General features: G+C 46.6%; 2 protein-coding genes across 7 annotated transcripts in view; one reads left to right on the plus strand and one right to left on the minus strand.

Annotated features, from left to right (window-relative positions):
- The window catches only part of LOC143807039 (uncharacterized), a 293,401-nt gene that overhangs the window by 270,427 nt on the left and 855 nt on the right, over positions 1–22,119 (plus strand). The gene's annotated exons all lie outside the window — the stretch shown is intronic.
- Positions 1–22,119, minus strand: part of CHD9 (chromodomain helicase DNA binding protein 9) — a 203,831-nt gene that overhangs the window by 53,343 nt on the left and 128,369 nt on the right. For all 6 annotated transcript variants that reach the window (XM_077288200.1, XM_077288199.1, XM_077288202.1 and 3 more), the window contains 6 exons: positions 16,598–16,744; positions 4,449–4,517; positions 4,311–4,366; positions 2,303–2,420; positions 1,026–1,112; positions 809–946 (listed from right to left, as the gene is read on the minus strand). In XM_077288200.1, coding sequence (XP_077144315.1) covers positions 809–946; positions 1,026–1,112; positions 2,303–2,420; positions 4,311–4,366; positions 4,449–4,517; positions 16,598–16,744 — 615 coding nt within the window. The remainder of the gene's footprint in view (positions 1–808; positions 947–1,025; positions 1,113–2,302; positions 2,421–4,310; positions 4,367–4,448; positions 4,518–16,597; positions 16,745–22,119) is intronic.

Below are 22,119 nucleotides of genomic sequence, written 5' to 3' on the forward strand. Positions count from 1 at the left end.
ACTGTCTGATTATTCTATTCACAGTGTGATCAGAGGGGGATCCCTATGTCTCGGAGGAGGAGACTTAAAAAATAACAAAACAAAGAAAAAGTTTTCTCCATTCGATCTGTTGGTGAAAATTGGCCCACTGACTAAGCACTCCACCCATCATCCTGTGGTGGTTTTATCACAGCAGCATTCTATCTACCCACATAAATGTAGCCGTCAGCCTAGGGGAGGATTCACATTAGGCAGGATCCCAACAACGAGAATCGCCTTACCATGGCTGCTGGGCACGCATGAATTGGCCAAAGTATTCTCATATTTTCTAGAGCAGTAATGCAATTCATATTTCATGTTTGCATGCTATAGTGCTACAGAGTGCTACTTTATTTGTTGGTAATATATGTAGGTGATGCTCTATTTGCGTATTGCTCCAGTCTGACCGCTGCCTCTCTTCCAACATCTCTCTGCCTATAGGCACAGGACGTGCGGACGCCATCTTGAATGTATGATGGCGCCACTCCATCCTCCCTGCTCTGTTTCTGCTGTGGGTCATCTCGGAAAAAGCACCTGCGGCCTCCATGAACCGACAGCCACCAGGTAGGAGTCTTTTCTCCCTGAAATTACAGGATGAGTGCGCGGGAGCGCTCCAGAGACACGTCCTCACCGCATGCATGCCCGGCCACGTCCCCCCTCCGTTGTGACCCACAATTAGCATCTCCATGATGAAGATTATTTTTTAAACCGGTTTCAGGTAAAACATGTAACGCGACTATAACAAATGAGAACTGCCTAAAAGTGACAATCTGGCTTGTAGAGAACTTACCGCTCTCCTGGTATCAGGTCTAACCGCTTGCAGGTGCTCAAACTCCTCTATTTTTGCCAGATCCACGTCTTCCTTCAGTTCCCATGTACTGTCTTCATAGGGCAGCGAGCACCACTTCACTAAGTAATAAATGACAGGCTGAAAAGGCGAAAAACACAGCATTAGACCAAGAGCTAGTTCTCCTGATGTACAAAGCCTGTTCCAGGTGCAGATTTACCTCCCCGGTGTCATTATCTTCACAGAAGGAGACTTCTAACACACGATCCACTTCCACATAATCGGGATTGAACATTTCTTCTTCCATCTACAAAGCAATGGTTAACTCATTACTTGCCAAATTAGCAATTTTCATTTTTTTTTTATTTTTTAATGACAGATTTTTAAAGATTTGGGTTCTAATGAATCAGAAACATTATTTGCAAAATTTTTTCAAGTACGGATTTATCAGAAAAGGGCGTCCCAATATTCAATTAAAAATGACAATGACATGATTTCCTATTTTGTAAACATTCATTTTACAAACACAACACAAAAAATTGGACCCAATTATAAAAATGATAAAATCTTAGTTGCTAGAAGCTAAAGATTAGGCGTCCCAAAAAAAGGACATTGGTAGATAATGGGTTGGGATCAGAACTTGGGGCACTTTGGGTACTGATTAATTAGTGCAAGAATTTAAAGGGATGTGATGGCTTCAGCTAAATAAAGTTCTAAAAGGTTCCATATGCCTGTCATTTCCCAGAAATACTTATTCTTGTGATCCTTTCTTTGTGCCTCCGGAAGATCAAATCTGCTCTCCTGACACGTCTGTCGGCTTTTAATAAATACTTCACCTGTTATAGGACTGTGCAATTCCTCAGTTATTCTTCCTGGAAGCATATGCATAAATGACCAGCTACGGATGTCATAAGGACAAGATCTCCGCACTATATTATTGTCCTGTTACATCCAATGGGTGGCGCTAGAGTTCAAGTCATCTTCCTCTCTGAGGAGGCTATTAATATGGGAAATGGTTAAAAGGGTATTCCCCTCTCTAAGATCCCATCCCATTATGTAATAGGTGCAATTATATTAATATTAGAAAATAAGTCCAATTAGAAATGTAGTATAGTTCTTCAGATTCGCTATGTCGCTTACCCCATGTGCAGGGCATTGATGTAGCTTAGTTTTCCATGGTGATGACCAATCACACGGTAAGTTAGTTGTCGTAACCATGGATATCCAAGCTACTGCAATGCCCTGCACATGAGGTAAGTAACATAGCGAATCAGAATAACTATACTACATTTCTAATTGAATGTATTTGCTGATATTATTATTCTTACAGCTACTACATATTGGGATAGGATTTTGCAGATGGGAATAACCCTTTAACACCCATGTGTGAATTTATTAAAGTATTTCCCCAAGAGAAGTGGCAGAGGAAAAGATAAGATGTTCCATATTTGTAATGCAGACATTTCAGCGGTGCTTATAGATCCTTTCACTACTTACATCAGCAAAAAAGTGTGCCCTCTGCGCCTGCCTGATCTTGAAGCGCTTGATCTTCTGCTGGATTCTCTTGTCCTTCAGCAGCTGCGGCTCGGTGGCCCATTCACAGTGCAGGTAGGAGCTGAGAGTGGGGTAACAAGCGGGGGTCAGCGGCATAGCACAGTGTGAGCCGAAACAGGCACATTAGTGACAACATTCGCCAGTACATCCCTGTCCCTGAGCTAGATTGGCAGCACTGGCTTTCTCCCACGAGGTCTCCCGAAACGCAAACCCCTGTTCCTGCACACTGACACTGGAGGAGCACGGCGGCACACTCACTAGGCGGGCACGGACTACGGCTTTGGGCATGCTCTTCTCAAGCTCCCATCTTAAGCCAGACTGGCAGGAGCCGGAGATCAGTGCTGAGTACGGCTGTGGGCACGCACTGATCTCTGGCTCCTGCCAGTCTGGCTTAAGATGGGAGCCAGAGAAGAGCGTGCCCACAAACACTGAGTGCGCTCCCGGCCCTGAAACTATGAGCACACCGCTGGGCTCCTCCATCTACTTTTTTTCAGATCGGTGTAAATGCCTGATCCGTAACGTTTCCAGCACTTGGAGCCTCAAAATCACTAGAACGGGGTTTTGTGACCCCAATAGTTCCATACTGTGTCGGGACCTTACAGAGCGGTGAAGAAGAAAGCAGAATGCTGTATAGTCAAGCCTATGGATGATGACTCATATGTCCCCATACTATTCAAGTCTTATTCCGGGAATTGGGAACCCTGTTCAAGTGATTAGTACCATCGATGGTATCCCTGGCAGCAATGGTAAAACTGGCAGTGATGGTACCCCTAGCAGTAGTGGTGTCTCTGGAAGTGATGGTACCCCTGGCAGCAATGGTGTCCCTGGCACCAATGGTACCCCTGGCAGCAATGGTACCACTGGTAGTGATGGTATCCCTAGCAAAAACGATACCCCTGGCAGCAATGGTATCCCTGGAAGCAATGGTACCACTGGTAGTGATGGTATCCCTGGCAGCAATGGTACCACTGGTAGTGATGGTGTCCCTGGCAAAGACGGTACCCCTGGCAGAGATGGTACCACTGGCAGTGATGGTATCCCTGGCAGCAATGGTACCACTGGCAGAGATGGTACCCTGGGCAGAGATGGTACCCCTGGCAGAGATGGTACCCCTGGCAGAGATGGTACCCCTAGCAGAGATGGTATCCCTGGCAGTGATGGTATCCCTTGCAGAGATGGTACCCCTAGCAGAGATGGTATCCCTGGCAGTGATGGTATCCCTGACAGAGATGGTACCCCTGGCAGAGATGGTACCCCTGGCAGAGATGGTACACCTAGCAGAGATGGTACCCCTGGCAAAGATGGTATCCCTGACAGAGATGGTACCCCTGGCAGAGATGGTACCCCTGGCAGAGATGGTATCCCTGGCAGAGATGGTACCCCTGGCAGAGATGGTACCCCTGGCAGAGATAGTAAATCTGGCAGAGATGGTACCCCTGGCAGAGATGGTAGCCCTGGCAGAGATGGTATCTCTTGCAGAGATGGTATCCCTAGCAGTGATGGTATCCCTGGCAGCTATAGTATCTCTGGCAGCAATGGTACCCCTGGCAGTGAAGGTACCCCTGGCATTTTTTGCTTCACAGAGACAGGTAACAAATAAAGATAACGGGTAAAAAACCCATTTGACCAAACACTCGGGGCACAGCTGTATTAGGGTCTATTCACACTACTTTGCGGAGTATATCGGACACACACAACGGTATAACTTCCTGACAGATCTCTGACATACACCAGGGACATAAACCACTGGATCAATACAGAGCGGCGGTCAGTGCCCATGAGCGGTATACTTGCTGGATGCTTCTGGCATTATGATCACCGCAGGGCATGGCCGCATCCTCTCCGATCCTGCACAGAACACTGTCTATGAGATACACCCAAACCGTTACCCTTGAACCCAAGAAAGGGTACAGATATAAGGATACAAGTTTGCTTTTTTTTTTTTACTTACTAGTTTTTGTACTTTACGTAAAATTCCTCCACCTCAACCAACATCCCGGACGTGGTCTGAAACAAGAGAAAAAACACATGACGGTGACCCATGTTCTTATAAGAGGCCCACATGGCGGAAGACCTCACTGGTCCTTACCTCTTTTTTCACAATTCTGGAGGATAAGATCTTGTCTACAATAGCAGCATCTTCTTCACTAGGGTTTTCCTACAGAAAAAAAATATTTATATCCAAGTCATGAGTGATCCCTATTATCCCAAAGGACAGCAGAAAAGGTTCATCTGGAAACCAATGAGCAAATACCAAGTTCTGTAACTTAAAGGGATGTTCTAGTTTCGAAAACTTTGAAATGTGGCCGTCCCGATGGTCAGCAGAGGGCCTTATATACCGATGAGTTAGTGTTACCGCAATGAAAATGGCACCAGCCGTACATCACAGATACACCAGCCCCTGTCACAAGAGAACTGTCCGGGCCACCAATTAGCAGCTCCCCAATTTAACTCAAAACGAGGGAACCAATATACTGTAAATGGACACAATAAAGGGTCCTACGGAGACAGAATACTAACAGGGGGCAAAAGAAGCTCCGCAATCCAGATACAACTCAACCTTCCAATAACGGATCTGACGGATCTCCTGAGATCATTATTTGGGCCACCCTTCATCTTCTCAAATGTTTAGCAGTTTGAAAAGATCTTGTCCCGAAATGTGACAATCCGAGACCTCGATGGAGTTTCAGAGTAATACATAGAAGCAAGTAATAACACAGCTAGTATCGGATTCAGTCTGCTGGTGGTCTGGGCTACAGAAGGGGCATCAGTCATGTATGTATGGGGGCACAAAGGGGACATAACGTATGGGGGCATAAAGGGGACATAACGCATGGGCGCACAAAGGGGACATAATGCATGGGGGCACAAAGGGGACATAACGTATGGGGGCACAAAGGGGACATTACTCATGGGGGCACAAAGGGGACATAACGCATGGGGGCACAAAGGGGACATAACGCATGGGGGCACAAAGAATCATTATTAATGTATGGGGGGCACAAAGAATCATTATTAATGTATGGGGGGCACGAAGAATCATTATTAATGTATGGGGGCACAAAGGAGACATAATGAATGGGAGAACAAAGTGTCATTATTAATGTATGTGGGCATGAAGATACATTATTAATGTATGGGGGCACAAAGGAGACAATGCATGGGGCACAAAGAATCATTATTAATGTACGGGGCAACAAAGGAGACATTTTTAATGTATGGGGCAATATTAATGTATGGGGGCACAAAGAATCATTATTAATGTATGGGGGCATGAAGAATCATTATTAATGTATGGGGGCATGAAGAATCATTATTAGTGTATGGGGGCACAAAGGAGACATAATTTATGGGGGCACAAAGGAGACATAATGTATGGGGCACAAAGTATCATTATTAATGTATGGGGGCACGAAGAATCATTATTAATGTATGGGGGTACAAAGGGGACATAATGTATGGGGGCACAAAGAATCATTATTAATGTATGGGGGTACAAAGGGGACATAATGTATGGGGGCACAAAGAATCATTATTAATGTATGGGGGTACAAAGGGGACATAATGTATGGGGGCACAAAGAATCATTATTAATGTACGGGGGCACAAAGGAGACAATGTATGGGGGCACAAAGAATCATTACTAATGTATGGGGGCATGAAGAATCATTATTAATGTATGGGGGCATGAAGAATCATTATTAGTGTTTAGGGGCACAAAGGAGACATAATTTATGGGGGGCACAAAGGAGACATAATGTATGGGTGCACAAAGAATCATTATTAATGTATGGGGGCACAAAGGGGACATAATGTATGGGGGCACAAAGAATCATTATTAATGTATGGGGCACAAAGGGGACATAATGTATGGGGGCACAAAGAATCATTATTCATGTACGGGGGCATAAAGGAGACAATGTATGGGGGCACAAAGAATCATTACTAATGTATGGTGGCACAAAGGAGACATGATGTATGGGGGCACAAAGAATCATTATTAATGTATGGGGGCATGAAGAATCATTATTAGTGTATGGGGGCACAAAGGAGACATAATTTATGGGGGCACAAAGGAGACAATGTATGGGGCACAAAGTATCATTATTAATGTATGGGGCAACAAAGGAGACATTTTTAATGTATGGGGGCAATATTAATGTATGGGGGCACAAAGAATCATTATTAATGTATGGGGGCATGAAGAATCATTACTAATGTATGTGGGCATGAAGATACATTATTAATGTATGGGGGCACAAAGGAGACAATGCATGGGGCACAAAGAATCATTATTAATGTATGGGGCAACAAAGGAGACATTTTGAATGTATGGGGGCAATATTAATGTATGGGGGCACAAAGAATCATTATTAATGTATGGGGGCATGAAGAATCATTATTAATGTATGGGGGCATGAATTATTAGTGTATTAGTGTATGGGGGCACAAAGGAGACATAATTTATGGGGGCACAAAGGAGACATAATGTATGGGGCACAAAGTATCATTATTAATGTATGGGGGCACGAAGAATCATTATTAATGTATTGAATTTTTATACAATTAAATCAGAGATATGTCACACAAAATACTTAATAAGTAACATTTCCCACATGTCTACTTTACATCAGCACAATTTTGGAACCAAAATTTTTTTTTGTTACGGAGTTATAAGGGTTAAAAGTTGACCAGCAATTTCTCATTTTTACAACACCATTTTTTTTAGGGACCACATCTCAGTTGAAGTCATTTTGAGGGGTCTATATGATGGAAAATACCCAAGTGTGACACCATTCTAAAAACTGCACCCCTCAAGGTGCTCAAAACCACATTCAAGAAGTTTATTAACCCTTCAGGTGTTTCACAGGAATTTTTGGAATGTTTAAATAAAAATGAACATTTAACTTTTTTACACAAAAAATTTATTTCAGCTCCAATTTGTTTTATTTTACCAAGGGTAACAGGAGAAAATGGACCGCAAAAGTTGTTGTACAATTTGTCCTGAGTACGCTGATACCCCATATTTGGGGGTAAACCACTGTTTGGGCGCATGGCAGAGCTCGGAAGCGAAGGAACGCCATTTGACTTTTCAATGCAAAATTGACTGGAATTCAGATGGGACACCATGTTGCGTTTGGAGAGCACCTGATGTGCCTAAACATTGAAACCCCCCACAAGTGACACCATTTTGGAAAGTAGACCCCCTAAGGAACTTATCTAGATGTGTGGTGAGCACTTTGACCCACCAAGTGATTCACAGAAGTTTATAATGCATAGCCGTAAAAATAAAAAAATCATATTTTTTCACAAAAATGATCTTTTTGCCCCCAATTTTTTATTTTCCCAAGGGTAAGAGAAGAAATTGGACTCCTAAAGTTGTTGTACAATTTGTCCTGAGTACGCCGATACCCCATATGTGGGGGTAAACCACTGTTTGGGCGCAAGGGAGAGCTCGGAAGGGAAGGAGCGCCGTTTGACTTTTCAATGCAAAATTGACTGGAATTGAGATGGGACGCCATGTTGTGTTTGGAGAGCCCCTGATGTGCCTAAACATTGAAACCCCCCACAAGTGACACCATTTTGGAAAGTAGACCCCCTAAGGAACTTATCTAGATGTGTGGTGAGCACTTTGAACCCCCAAGTGCTTCACAGAAGTTTATAACGCAGAGCCGTGAAAATAATAAATGTGTTTTCTTTCCTCAAAAATATTTTTTTAGCCCAGAATTTTTTAATTTTCCCAAGGGTAACAGGAAAAATTTTACCCCAAAAAGTTGTTGTCCAGTTTCTCCTGAGTACGCTGATACCCCATATGTGGGGGTAAACCACTGTTTGGGCACATGCCGGGGCTCGGAAGGGAAGTAGTGACGATTTGGAATGCAGACTTTGATGGAATGGTCTGCGGGAATCATGTTAGGTTTGCAGAGCCCCTGATGTGCCTAAACAGTAGAAACCCCCCACAAGTGACCTCATTTTGGAAACTAGACCCCCCAAGGAACTTATCTAGATGTGTGGTGAGCACGTTCAACCCCCAAGTGCTTCACAGAAGTTTACAACGCAGAGCCGTGAAAATTAAAAATCATTTTTCTGTCCTCAAAAAAGATGTTTTAGCAAGCAATTTTTTTTTCACAAGGGTAGCAGGAGAAATTGGAACCCAATATTTGTTGCCCAGTTTGTTGTGAGTATGCTGGTACCCCATATGTGGGGGTAAACCACTGTTTGGGCGCACGTCAGGGCTTGGAAGGGAAGTAGTGACATTTGAAATGCAGACTTTGATGGAATGGTCTGCGGGCGTCACGTTGCATTTGCAGAGCCCCTGATGTGCCTAAACAGTAGAAACACCCCACAAGTGACCCCATTTTGGAAACTAGACCCCAAAAGGATCTTATCTAGATGTGTGGTGAGCACTTTCAACCCCCAAGTGCTTCACATAAGTTTATAACGTAGAGCTGTGAAAATAAAAAATAATTGTTCTTTCCTCAAAAATTATGTTTTAGCAAGTAATTTTTTATTTTTGCAAGGGTAACAGGAGAAATTGGACCCCAATAGTTGTTGCCCAGTTTGTCCTGAGTACGCTGGTATCCCATATGTGGGGGTAAACCACTGTTTGGGCGCACGTCGGGGCTTGGAAGGGAGGGCGCACCATTTGACTTTTTGAACGCAAGATTGGCTGGAATCAATGGTGACGCCATGTTGCGTTTGGAGACCCCTGATGTGCCTAAACAGTGGAAACCCCTCAATTCTAACTTCAACACTAACCCCAACACACCCCTAACCCTAATCCCAACTGTAGCCATAACCCTAATCACAACCCTAACCCCAACACACCCCTAACCACAACCCTAACCCCAACACACCCGTAACCCTAAATCCAACCCTAACCCTAATCCTAACCCTAATCCCAACCCTACCCACAACTGTAACCCCAACACAACCCTAACCCTATCCTTAACCCTAACCACACGCCTAATCTTAACCCTATTTCCAACCCTAGCCCTAATTCCAACCCTAAGGGTACCGTCTCACATAACGATTTACCAACGATCACGACCAGCGATACGACCTGGCCGTGATCGTTGGAAAGTCGTTGTGTGGTCGCTGGGGAGCTGTCACACAGACCGCTCTCCAGCGACTAACGATGCCAAGGTCCCGGGTAACCAGGGTAAACATCGGGTTACTAAGCGCAGGGCCGCGCTTAGTAACCCGATGTTTACCGTGGTTACCAGCGTAAAAGTAAAAAAAAAAAAAAAAAACGTACATACTCACATTTCGGTGTCCTTCAGGTCCCTTGCCGTCTGCTTCCCGCTCTGACTGAGTGCCGCCGTACAGTGAGAGCAGAGCGCAGCGGTGACGTCACTGCTGTGCTGTGCTCTCACTTTCCGGCCGGCAGACAGTCAGAGCGGGAAGCAGACGGCAAGGGACCTGAAGGACACCGAAATGTGAGTATGTACGGTTTGTTTTTTTTTACTTTTACGCTGGTAACCACGGTAAACATCGGGTTACTAAGCGCGGCCCTGCGCTTAGTAACCCGATGTTTACCCTGGTTACAAGCGAACGCATCGCTGGATCGCTGTCACAACGATCCAGCGATGACAGCGGGAGATCCAGCGACGAAAGAAAGTTCCAAACGATCTGCTACGACGTACGATTCTCAGCAGGGTCCCTGATCGCTGCTGCGTGTCAGACACAGCGATATCGTATGGATATCGCTGGAACGTCACGGATCGTACCGTCGTAGCGATCAAAGTGCCACTGTGAGACGGTACCCTAACTCTAATTCCAACCCTAACCCTAAGGCTATGTGCCCACTTTGCGGATTCGTGTGGGATTTTTCCGCACCATTTTTGAAAAATCCGCAGGTAAAAGGCACTGCGTTTTACCTACGGATTTACAGCGGATTTCCAGTGTTTTTTTGTGCGGATTTCACCTGCGGATTCCTATTGAGGAACAGGTGTAAAACGCTGCGGAATCCGCACAAAATTGACATGCTGCGGAAAATACAACACAGCGTTTCCGCACGGTATTTTCCGCCCCATGGGCACAGCGGATTTGGTTTTCCATAGGTGTACATGGTACTGTAAACCTGATGGAAAACTGCTACGAATTCGCAGCGGCCAATCCGCTGAGGATCCGCGGCCAATCCGCTGCGGAAAGGCGGCCAATCCGCTGCGGAAAGGCGGCCAATCCGCTGCGGATCCGCGGCAATCCGCTGCGGATTCGCAGCCAAATCCGCACTGTGTGCACATGCCCTAACACTACCCCTAACCCTACCCCTAATTCTAACCCTAATTCTAACCCTAGTTCTAACCCTAACCCTAGTAGAAAAAAAAAAAAAAAAAAAAAAATTATTTATTTTTATTATTGTCCCTATGGGGGTGATAAAGGGGGGTCATTTACTATTTTTTTTATTTTGATCACTGTGATAGGCTATATCGCAGTGATCAAAATACATCTGAAACGAATCTGCCAGCCGGCAGATTCGGCGGGCGCAGTGCGCATGCGCCTGCCATTTTGGAAGATGGCGGCGCCCATGGAGAAGCCGGACGGACACCGGGAGGCCCGGTAAGTATGAAAGGGGGGTGATCGGATCACGGGGGGGGACCGGAGCACAGGGAGGGGGGACCGGAGCACGGGGGGAGCGGACAGGAGGACGGAGGAGCGGACAGGACGACTTAGGGGGGCGGACCACGTAACGGAGCACTGGGGAGGAGATCGGTGGGTGTGGGGGGGGACAGATTAGGTTTTCCAGCCATGGCCGATGATATTGCAGCATCGGCCATGGCTGGATTGTAATATTTCACCGTTTTTTTGGGTGAAATATTACAAATCGCTCTGATTGGCAGTTTCACTTTCAACAGCCAATCAGAGCGATCGTAGCCATGAGGGGGTGAAGCCACCCCCCTGGGCTAAAGCACCACTCCCCCTGTTCCTGGAGATCGGGTGAAATTGGAGTTAACCCTTTCACCCGATCTGCAGGAGCGCGATCCCTCCATGACGCATACGCTGCGTCACAGGTCGGATTGGCACCGACTTTCATGACGCAGCGTATGCGTCAAAGGTCGGGAAGGGGTTAATGTATGACCAGAAGTAGTCACAACGGTCTGCACCAGATGGAGAAGAAAAGTGAAAATGAATGATTTCACCTGGAGATATGAGAGGATTTACCTGTAGTGTATACAGTCCACACAGCATCTGTGTATAACTCGAATCTGTCACTAGAAGGTCGCGGTGTGGTGGAAGTAACATCCTTAGTAGTGCGTTATTTTGTTAGTGGTAATCTTGCTGATTTTATTTGTTCACTATGTAGTAATATGGTAATACGTCGTCAGGTCATGGTGTGGGTTGTATTGTACGAATATCTGTCTAGATACAGTGGGTTTTGTTCAGTAATAAGTTGATGTAAGATTCAGATACTATTTGGTGGTAATATATGGTCATGGTGTGGCAGTATTATTTTGCCTTTGTACAGTATTATTATTCAGCATGTTAGAAATCTGTAGTTATGGTACAGTGATACTGTCACAGTGGTATTATTGGCAATGTCTGCAGTGTGATTCCTATAAGTGTGTCCTAGAAGTGTGTAGATTAATTTAGAATTAAAACCAGAATTGAACCAGAAGGGAACTGAAGGTAACTGGCAAGTCACTGTAAACAATGTTTCTGTTTCTTTTCACTTTCACCCCTATAATGCTTCACTTTCTACTAACTCCCCTAATCCCAACACCTAGTAAGGAACTGTTCATCTCTTCCTCAATCCTCCCCATCCATCTCACCTCTTCCTCAGAACTGTTCCTCAACATACAATCCTCTGTCTCAAAGCACAGACAGCCCCCTCATGCCCTCCTGCTCCCACCTGCTAACACTTTCTCTGCTCCTCCTCACGGCTGGTGATATCTCTCCAAATCCTGATCCTCCTCACCACATCCCCACAGTCAGTTCTACCTCCCATCCACGCTCTATCACAAATTTCCGTAACCTCTCTAACCTTATACCCATTCGCCCGGTCCCCGCTTCCCCAGTCCCACCAACAGGAGCACTTTGGAACGCTCGCTCTGTATGCAACAAGCTTTCCTACATCCACAATCTTTTTGTTACTACCAAACTTTCCTTCCTCGCCATCACCGAAACCTGGCTCACCCCTTCTGACACAGCCTCTCCTGCTGCACTCTCGTATGGTGGCTTCCACCTATCTCACACACCCCGCTCCAGCAGTAAGCATGGCGGAGGAGTTGGTTTTCCCCTGTCAGATAACTGCTCCTTCACCCCAATCCCACTGCCACCCTGTTACCCTCCCTTCCTTTGAGGTGCACTCTGTGCGCATCTACTCCCCCTCCAACTGGCTGTCATTTACTGCCCCCCAGGGCCAGCCACCACCTTCTCTTGACCACTTCACCACCTGGCTACTTCATTTCCTTTCTGCGGACATCCCCACTATCATCATGGGTGACTTCAACATCCCCAATGACATTTCCCTCTCAGCTGCCACTAAACTTTTATCTCTCACTTCCTCCTTCGGCCTCACTCAATGGTCTTCTACAGCCACTCACAAAGATGGTCACACACTGGACCTCATCTTCACCCGCCTCTGCTCCCTGTCTAACCTCTCTAACTCACCTCTTCCTCTTTCTGACCACAATTTACTCACATTCTCTTCCCTCTCCACCCCACAAACTTGCACACCCTCGCAGAAATCTTAAACATCTTGATCTACATTCACTCTCTGAATCCCTCCTCCCTCTCACAGACATAAGTTCCCTACACAATGCGGATGACGCTGCCGCTCTATATAACACCACAATAGCTACAGCTTTGGAATCTCTTGCCCCTCTCACGCATACCAAAGCTCGCAAAATCAACAGACAGCCCTGGCACACCAGCCTGACCAAAGAACTGAGGCAAGCTTCCAGGGCTGCTGAGCGGAGATGGAAAAGATCCTACTCCAACGAGCACTTCATCGCATTCAAACAGTCCCTCACTACTTTCAAGACCACACAAGCCACAGCAAAACAAACCTACTTCTCATCTCTCATATCCTCCCTGCCTCACAACCCTAAACAGTTATTCAACACCTTCAACTCTCTCCTCCGTCCCCCAGCACCTCCTCCCTCCCCACTCATTTCAGCTGAAGACTTTGCCTCATTTTTCAAGCAGAAGATCGAGAACATCAGAGAAAGTTTTAGTCGACAACCCCCAGAGCCCTTCCTCCCAACTACCCAGCCCTCCACCTCCAAAACCAACTTCTCCACCATTACAGAAGATCGACTCTCCACTCTACTCTCAAGATCGCATCTCACCACCTGTGCACTTGACCCGATCCCTTCCCACTTCATCCCAAACCTCGCCAAAGTCTTCATCCCAACTCTCACCCATCTCTTCAACCTATCACTAACTGGTGTTTTCCCTTCAAGCTTTAAACATGCCTCAATCACACCTATCCTCAAAAAGCCCTCTCTTGACCCATCTTCTGTATCTAGCTATTGCCCTATATCACTTCTCCCCTATGCCTCAAAACTACTGGAATAACACGTCCATCTTGAACTGTCCTACCATCTTTCTTCCTGCTCCCTCTTCGACCGCTTACAATCAGGCTTCCGGTCACACCACTCCACTGAAACTGCCCTAACTAAGGTCACCAATAACCTATTAACCGCCAAGAGCAAGCGACACTACTCTATCCTCCTCCTCCTGGACATGTCCTCTGCCTTTGACACAGTGGACCATTCCCTATTACTACAGACCCTCTCATCCCTTGGCATCACAGACTTGGCCCTATCCTGGATCTCGTCATACCTAACTGACTGAACATTCAGCGTCTCCCATTCACACACAACCTCCTCACCTCGCCCCCTATCTGTCGGAGTCCCACAAGGTTCAGTTCTAGGGCCCCTGCTCTTCTCCATTTACACTTTTGACCTGGGACAGCTCATAGAATCTCACGGTTTTCAGTATCATCTCTATGCTGACGACACACAGATCTACATCTCTGGACCAGATATCACCACCCTACTAACCAGAATCCCTCAATGTCTGTTCAATATTTCATCCTTCTTCTCCGCTAGATTTTTAAAACTTAACATGGACAAAACAGAATTCATTATCTTTCCCCCATCTCACGCGACCCCCCCAGCGAACCTATCCGTTACAGTAAACGGCTGCCCACTCTCCCCAGTCCCACAAGCTCTCTGCCTCGGGGTAATCCTTGACACTGATCTCTCCTTCAAACCGCATATCCAAGCCCTTTCCATTTCCTGCCGCCTTTAACTCAAAAATATTTCACGGATCTGTACATTCCTAAACCAAGAATCTGCAAAAACCCTAGTCCATGCCCTCATCATCTCCCACCTCGACTACTGTAACCTCCTGCTCTGTGGCCTCCCCTCTAACACTCTCGCACCCCTCCAATCTATTCTAAACTCAGCTGCCCGACTAATCCACCTGTCCCCCACTATTCCCGGGCCTCTCCCCTCTGTCAATCCCTTCACCGGCTCCCCATTACCCAGAGACTCCAGTACAAAAGCCTAACCATGACATACAAGGTCATCCACAACCTGTGTCCTCCATACATCTGTGACCTCGTCTCCCGGTACTTACCTGCACGCAACCTCCGATCCTCACAAGATCTCCTTCTCTACTCCCCTCTTATCTCCTCTTCCCACAATCGCATACAAGATTTCTCCCGCGCATCACCCCTACTCTGGAACTCTCTACCACAACATATCAGACTTTCACCTACCATTGAAACCTTCAAAAAGAACCTGAAGACCTACCTCTTCCGGCAAACCTACAACCTGCAGTAACCACCGATCGACCAAACCACTGCAAGATCAGCTCTATCCTCACCTACTGTATCCTCACCCATCCCTTGTAGATTGTGAGCCCTCACGGGCAGGGTCCTCTCTCCTCCTGTACGAGTTGCGACTTGTATTGTTTAAGATTATTGTACTTGTTTTTATTATGTATACCTCTCCTCACATGTAAAGTGCCATGGAATAAATGGCACTATAATAATAAATAATAATAATAATAATAATGCTGGTCACCAGTAATTGTATGGTGATAATATTTATTATTTGGTAACTATATATCTGTATTATTTAGATGGATTACTTAAAAAATGATCTTATTGCTGAGTTTTCTGAGTTATATAGAATATTTGCAATTTTGATTAATGGGGACAGGACATGGGTCTTTATGGAGTCTAGCTGGTGATGGTGGAGGGTCCAGGCCCACACTTTGCTTTGGGTCCTGGTTTCGTCTGAAAGCGGATATGACACACTATAGTAACAATGGTGCCACTGACAAAAAGGCGCAACGTTTCATGTGTGTCCCTAGGTTTATAAGAAAAGCCAATATCTCAACGATGATTTAGGAGTTCTTACAGTAACAATTCATGATCAACTCAAATTACAGGTTTATTGTCTATTAAAACCATGTCCGCCTCTAGTTCCCATGTCCAGAATGTCCATCAGACGCAGCGTACACACAGCGCTGCTCTTCTCACCCTTAATCCTAAGCTATACAGGTCGTAAAAATATTAGAGGTGTGCTGGTACTCTAAGGCTACTTTCACACTAGCGTCGTACGACGTATGACGAATTGCGTCGTTGTGACGTACCGACGCTAGCAGTGAATGCGCCGCACAACGGGGGCAGCGGATGCTGTTTTTCAATGCATCCGCTGCCCCATTGTGAGGTGCGGGGAGGCGGGGGCGGTCTCGACGCACCAAAAAACGTTACATGCAACGTTTTTTGGTGGCGACGGACCGACGCAACAGGACGTGTGGCAATGCGTCGGACTGCGTCGCTAATGCAAGTCTATGGAGAAAAAACGTATCCTGCAAGCACTTTTGCAGGATGCGTTTCTTCTTCAAAACGACGCATAGCGACGTGCAGTGCACGACGCTAGTGTGAAAGTAGCCTAAGACACACAAACAATAAGGGCTAAAGTAAATCAGGAACTACATTTTACAATACAGACTGCAGACATTATTGATTAGATCTGATCAGGCTGGTGTACTTTCTTTAAAAATCCATGAAAAGAATAGCGGCATAATCCTTTGTGAAATACCAAAAAGCTCATTTTATCTGAGGATTATACAGCCAGTATGACACTGATTTGCAAAGTAAGTTCACCAGCCTCAACAGGTCTACGGCATCTCTTTTAAAAAAGGATGGAATTTCTATTACCGAAATTTGGTAGGTCTAAATAGTATAGAGCCAGCCCACCCTGGCAGACATACCACAAAGAGTTGTAAAGGCTGCTCTGCCGGCAGGGGGGCAGGACTCTTTTTGTTTTTAACACTGGCCTTTGGTTCTTCCACGCATTGTTTCCTCCCCGCCTCCTCAGCATACTTCTTCCGCTTTACTTGCCGATTTGATCTTCGTTTCTACAAGACATAAATATAACTTAAATTAATGTAATGGAAAATCATAGAGGTGAAAATTAAAAAAATTCAGAAGCCGTGCAACATCTCAGGCCATTTTCACCAGGGCTATGGAGTCGGGAGTCGTGGAGTCGGAGCCCATTTTGGTGGAGTCGGTGTCATGGAAATTGAGGAGTCTGAGGTTTAGCTTACCGACTCCACAGCCCTGCCAGGAGTCGGAGCCCATTTTGGTGGTGTCGGTGTCATGGAAATTGAGGAGTCGGAGACGGAGGTTTGGCTTACCAACTGCATAGCCCTGGCAGGAGTCGTGGAGTCAGAGCCCATTTTGGTGGAGTCGGTGTCATGGAAATTGAGGAGTCGGAGACGGAGGTTTGGCTTACCAACTGCATAGCCCTACTGCATAGCCCAGGCAGGAGTCGTGGAGTCAGAGCCCATTTTGGTGAAGTCAGTGTCATGGAAATGTCAGAGTCGGAGGTTTGGCTTACCGACTCCACAGCCCTGATTTTCACATATGGATAAATATGGACTTACTCCATAAAAGAACAGGGATTACAGATGCAGAGAATAAAAAAAAAATCTAGGAAGGGCTTACGGTACTTAGTGCAAATCCTGAGCTTCTGTTTATAGAGGTCTATGGAGACCAAATAGAAGTGGGTGCGTGGGTACGTCTGGATGTGCAAGTGCCAACACGGTCCAAGTCTTGGACCCGTGGAAGCACATTCGTGCGAAACGGCCGTCGTCCTCACCTGTTTCCCCGCACCCTCTTTTGTTCATTCTCCTGCCGCCTCTCCATGGAAGTCTAAACGCTGAGTTCAGCGAATAAAGGACATTAATCACAGCTACGTTGGGTGAGTGCCTGATCTGTTTTTTCGTTTGCTACACATAAAGTCTTGATTTATCTTTCTTCGGTGCACCACCCCCACGTGCTGATGTCTTGGAAGTGTGGAAGTCTGCTCAGCTCCGCTTAAAGAAATCAACCTGGAAAGAGTATTTCACCTAGTGCCGCAGATTCCTCTGAACCTTCAAACAGTTTATTAGTATAACTACACCAAAACAGAAAAATGCATATATATCTGATGGTGCAGCCGCAGGAGCAGGGAGCCAGCTGTTAGACACAGCCAGACTCCTCACAGAGAAGGCAGAGACGGTTTGTTACGGTCTCTGCCTTACCAAGCTCTGTGTACACACGTTGTCATGTCGGACACTGTTCATACCAGGGCGTTTGACAGACAGCGGTAATTCCGCTTTTGTCCACTATGTGCTCAGTGGCGTCTGGTCCGGGTTAATTTAGCTGGTGCTCGGATTGGAAGCTGGTCCACGCCCACTGCCTTTATATAGTTCTTCTGAACATTGGGCGTCGCCGATTATAGCTTCTGTCTAGTGCTTGGTTATCTCGGTCTGGAGTGGGGAGCTAGGAGTTGGAGTATCGTATCTGGTGGTGTATTTCCCTTTGTCTTATTTACTCCTTCCTATATTTGTATTTATTTTGCCCTGCGCATTTATAGTGTATTCCTGAGTGACTGCGGCGTGGTGTATATTTTCCGTTATCCTTGTCTGTGCTAACTGTGGGTATTGGTGTATTATCTTTTCACTGGGTGGTGGGCGGTGGTTTCAGCCTAGGGTTGAAACAGGAGACAGGGTGAGGGTCGAGGCCTAGACATGCACACCATCAGTGTAAACTCTAGGTAGAGGGTCAGTCAGGATTTCCCTAGTCTGAGGGAAATTGCAGGGGCCCGGGTTATTAGCTCTTGCCCACCTAGTCTTCCTGTGACATTATAATCGGCCTTAAAAAAAAAAAAAAAAAAAAAAAAAAGGGGGGTTTCTTTTTGTTTTGTCATGGATCCCATGACTTCCATAACCTGCCAGTTGGAGGCGCTGTCCCTACAGGTCATTGAGTTGAGGGGGGCAGTGCAGCAACAAGGACTAGCAGTATCTAATGTGCAAGCTGGAGCGACAGGTAGAGTTGCTGAGCCTAAGTCTCCTTTGCCTGAAAAATTTGCTGGGGAACGCAGTAAATTTGTTTCTTTTCGTGAAGCTTGCAAACTATATTTCCGTATGCGCCCGATCTCCTCGGGTAATGAGGCTCAGCGTGTGGGCCTGGTGTTGTCATTGTTAAGCGGGGATCCCCAAGCATGGGCGTTTTCTTTGCCATCTGATTCTGCTGCATTTGACTCTGTGGAGAGTTTTTTTTCCTTTCTTGGAAACATTTATGATGAGCATGACAGAATGGCTCTAGCAGAATCTAAGTTACGCACTATTCACCAGGGGGAGCGAGTTGCCGAGGATTACTGTTCTGAATTTCGTCGCTGGGCGATCAATACACAGTGGAATGATCCAGCGCTGCGGAGTCAGTTTATTCATGGGGTTTCTGGAAGGGTTAAAAAAGCCCTTCTGATGTACGAGACTCCTGCTTCTCTAGATTCCGCTACGAGTCTGGTTGTCCGCATTGATCGCCGTTTGTGTCAGGGGGAGCATGAGACACCGCCTATGGGAGAGGGTTTAGGTTCACGTGAGGTTGCTGCAGGTGAGCCCACGGAGCCTATGCAAATCGCAGGGGTGTCACATGTGAAGCGTCGTGCCCCTGAGCTCAGGAAGCAGGGAGCCTGTTTTTACTGCGGTAAAACTGGTCATTTTATTAACATCTGTCCTCTGCTGTCTAAGAAAAACGCAACGGCGGAAAACTTCAAAGCTCAGAGGGTGTGGAGGAGACCAATCGGAGCTTATGTGTATCCTCCATGGTGGTTTCTCAATGCATGCTCCCTGCTAAGGTTATTATCGCTGGCAGTGAGCTGCCAATTACTGTTTTTATGGATAGTGGTTCAGCCACAAATCTCATTGATGAGGAGTTTGCGCGCACAGCAGGTTTTAGGATTGAAAAACTGCCTCATCCTATCCGCGTGGTCACCATCAATGCTGCTCCTCTCTCACAGGGGGAGATTACTGAATTTGTGGCTGAGGTGAAACTCTACATTGGGGTTCTACATTCCGAGCAGGTTACATGGAAGGCTACGTTCACATTTGCGTTGTGCGCCGCAGCGTCGGCGCCGCAACGCACAACGCAAACAAAAACGCAGCAAAACGCATTCACAACGCTGCGTTTTGCGCCGCATGCGTCCTTTTTTTCATTGATTTTGGACGCAGCAAAAATGCAACTTGCTGCGTCCTCTGCTCCCCGAACGCTGGCGCCGCAGTGACGCATGCGGCGCAAAACGCAAGTGCACCGCATGTCCATGCGCCCCCATGTTAAATATAGGGGCGCATGACGCATGCGGTGCCGCTGCGGCGCCCGACGCTGCGGCGCTGACCGCAAATGTGAACGTAGCCTAAGGTGCTCAGGAATCATCCTGCTCAGGTGGTTTTGGGTTTTCCATGGTTGTCTATGCACAACCCGGTAATTGACTGGAAAACTCAGGACATAATTCAGTGGAGCGAGTTCTGCCAGGAGAATTGCCTGGCCACATGTGTGTCTGCTGTGACTTCAAGCGTTCCGGAGTCACTTCTGGATTTTGTGGATGTGTTCTCTGAGAAGGGTTGTTCAGAGTTGCCGCCACATCGTCCCTATGACTGTACTATCAGGTTTAAACCAGGGGCCAAATTGCCTAAAGCAAGGATGTTTAACATCTACGGTCCGGAGAGACAAGCGTTAAAGGATTACATTGCTGAAAGTTTGAGCAAAGGGCACATCAGGCCTTCATCCTCGCCTGTGGCAGCAGGGTTCTTCTTCGTGAAGAAGAAAGATGGCGGATTACGCCCGTGTTTGGATTTCAGGGAGTTGAACTAGATTACGGTTCGTGATCCATACCCTATGCCACTGATACCAGATTAGTTCAACCAGGTGGCACGTGCTAAGTGGTTTACCAAGCTTGACCTCAGGGGGGCGTACAACCTCATAAGAGTCCGTCAAGGTGATGAGTGGAAGACGGCTTTTAATACCCCTGAGGGTCATTTTGAAAATTTGGTGATGCCATTTGGGTTGACTAACGCACCTGCAGTATTCCAACATTTCATTAATGATGTGTTTTCGCATGTTTTGGGGAAATTCGTTATCGTGTACCTAGATGACATTCTCATATATTCTTGCGACCGTGATGCTCATTTAGATCATGTCAGGTAGGTGTTACAGCTTCTCAGAGAGAATAAGCTGTATGCTAAACCTGAGAAATGTGTATTTTCTGTTCAAGAGTTGCCTTTCTTGGGTTATATTGTGTCTGCTTCTGGTTTTAAAATGGACGCCGCTAAGGTGCAAGCGGTGCTGCATTGGGAACGGCCTGATAACCTGAAAGCACTTCAGCGGTTCCTTGGGTTTTCTAACTACTATGGGAAATTTATCAAGGATTTTTCCATCATTGCTAAACCGCTAACTGACATGACTAAAAAGGGTACCAATTTCTCCGTTTGGCCTGAGGCTGCTGTACGCGCATTTGAATTTCTTAAGAACAGTTTTGTTTCAGCCCCCATTCTTGTGCAGCCAGACGTATCAAAACCTTTTGTTGTGGAAGTCGATGCGTCTGAGGTTGGTGTGGGGGCGGTACTATCACAAGGCTCATCTTTGAGTGATTTGCGTCCTTGCGTTTATTTTTCCAAGAAACTGTCGTCCGCCAAACGTAACTACGATATCGGCAACAGGGAGTTGTTGGCAATTAAGTTGGCCTTTGAGGAATGGCGACACTTCTTGGAGGGGTCGGTACATCAGGTTACTGTTATTACCGATCATAAGAATCTGCTGTATTTGGAGTCAGCCAAGCGTCTGTCCCCCAGGCAGGCTCGCTGGGCATTGTTTTTCACTCGGTTCAATTTTGTCGTCACTTACAGACCAGGGTCTAAAAACACTAAGGCGGATGCTCTATCCAGGTGTTTTCCGGGGGGAGAACCTCGGGAGGATCCAGTACCCATCCTCCAAAAAGGGTGTTGTGGTTTCGGCTCTCACTACCGAGGTTGAGGCTGAGATTGCCGAGGCTCAGGAGGAGGTACCATCTGAGCTTCCCATCAACAAATCTTTTGTACCGATTCATCTCTGCTTAAAGGTTTTGGCGGAGCATCATGATGCTGTCCTGGCTGGCCACCCAGGGGTTAGAGGTACCTTGGAGTTGGTGTCACGTCGGTTTTGGTGGCCCAAGATCCGACAGGACGTGGTCTCATACGTGTCAGCTTGTACCACGTGCGCTAGGGCTAAGACGCCCCGTTCCCGTCCTGTTGGCACACTCCTTCCTCTTGAGGTACCTAGTAAGCCATGGACGGAAATCTCCATGGATTTCATCACTGATTTGCCCTCCTCAGCTGGTAACACGGTCATCTTGGTGATTGTTGATCGGTTTTCAAAAATGTCGCACTTTGTGTCTTTGCCTTCGTTGCCTAACGCTAAGACTCTGGCTCAGGTA

This window comes from Ranitomeya variabilis, chromosome 2, assembly GCF_051348905.1.
Source record: "Ranitomeya variabilis isolate aRanVar5 chromosome 2, aRanVar5.hap1, whole genome shotgun sequence".
NCBI classification, from domain to species: Eukaryota; Metazoa; Chordata; class Amphibia; order Anura; family Dendrobatidae; genus Ranitomeya; species Ranitomeya variabilis.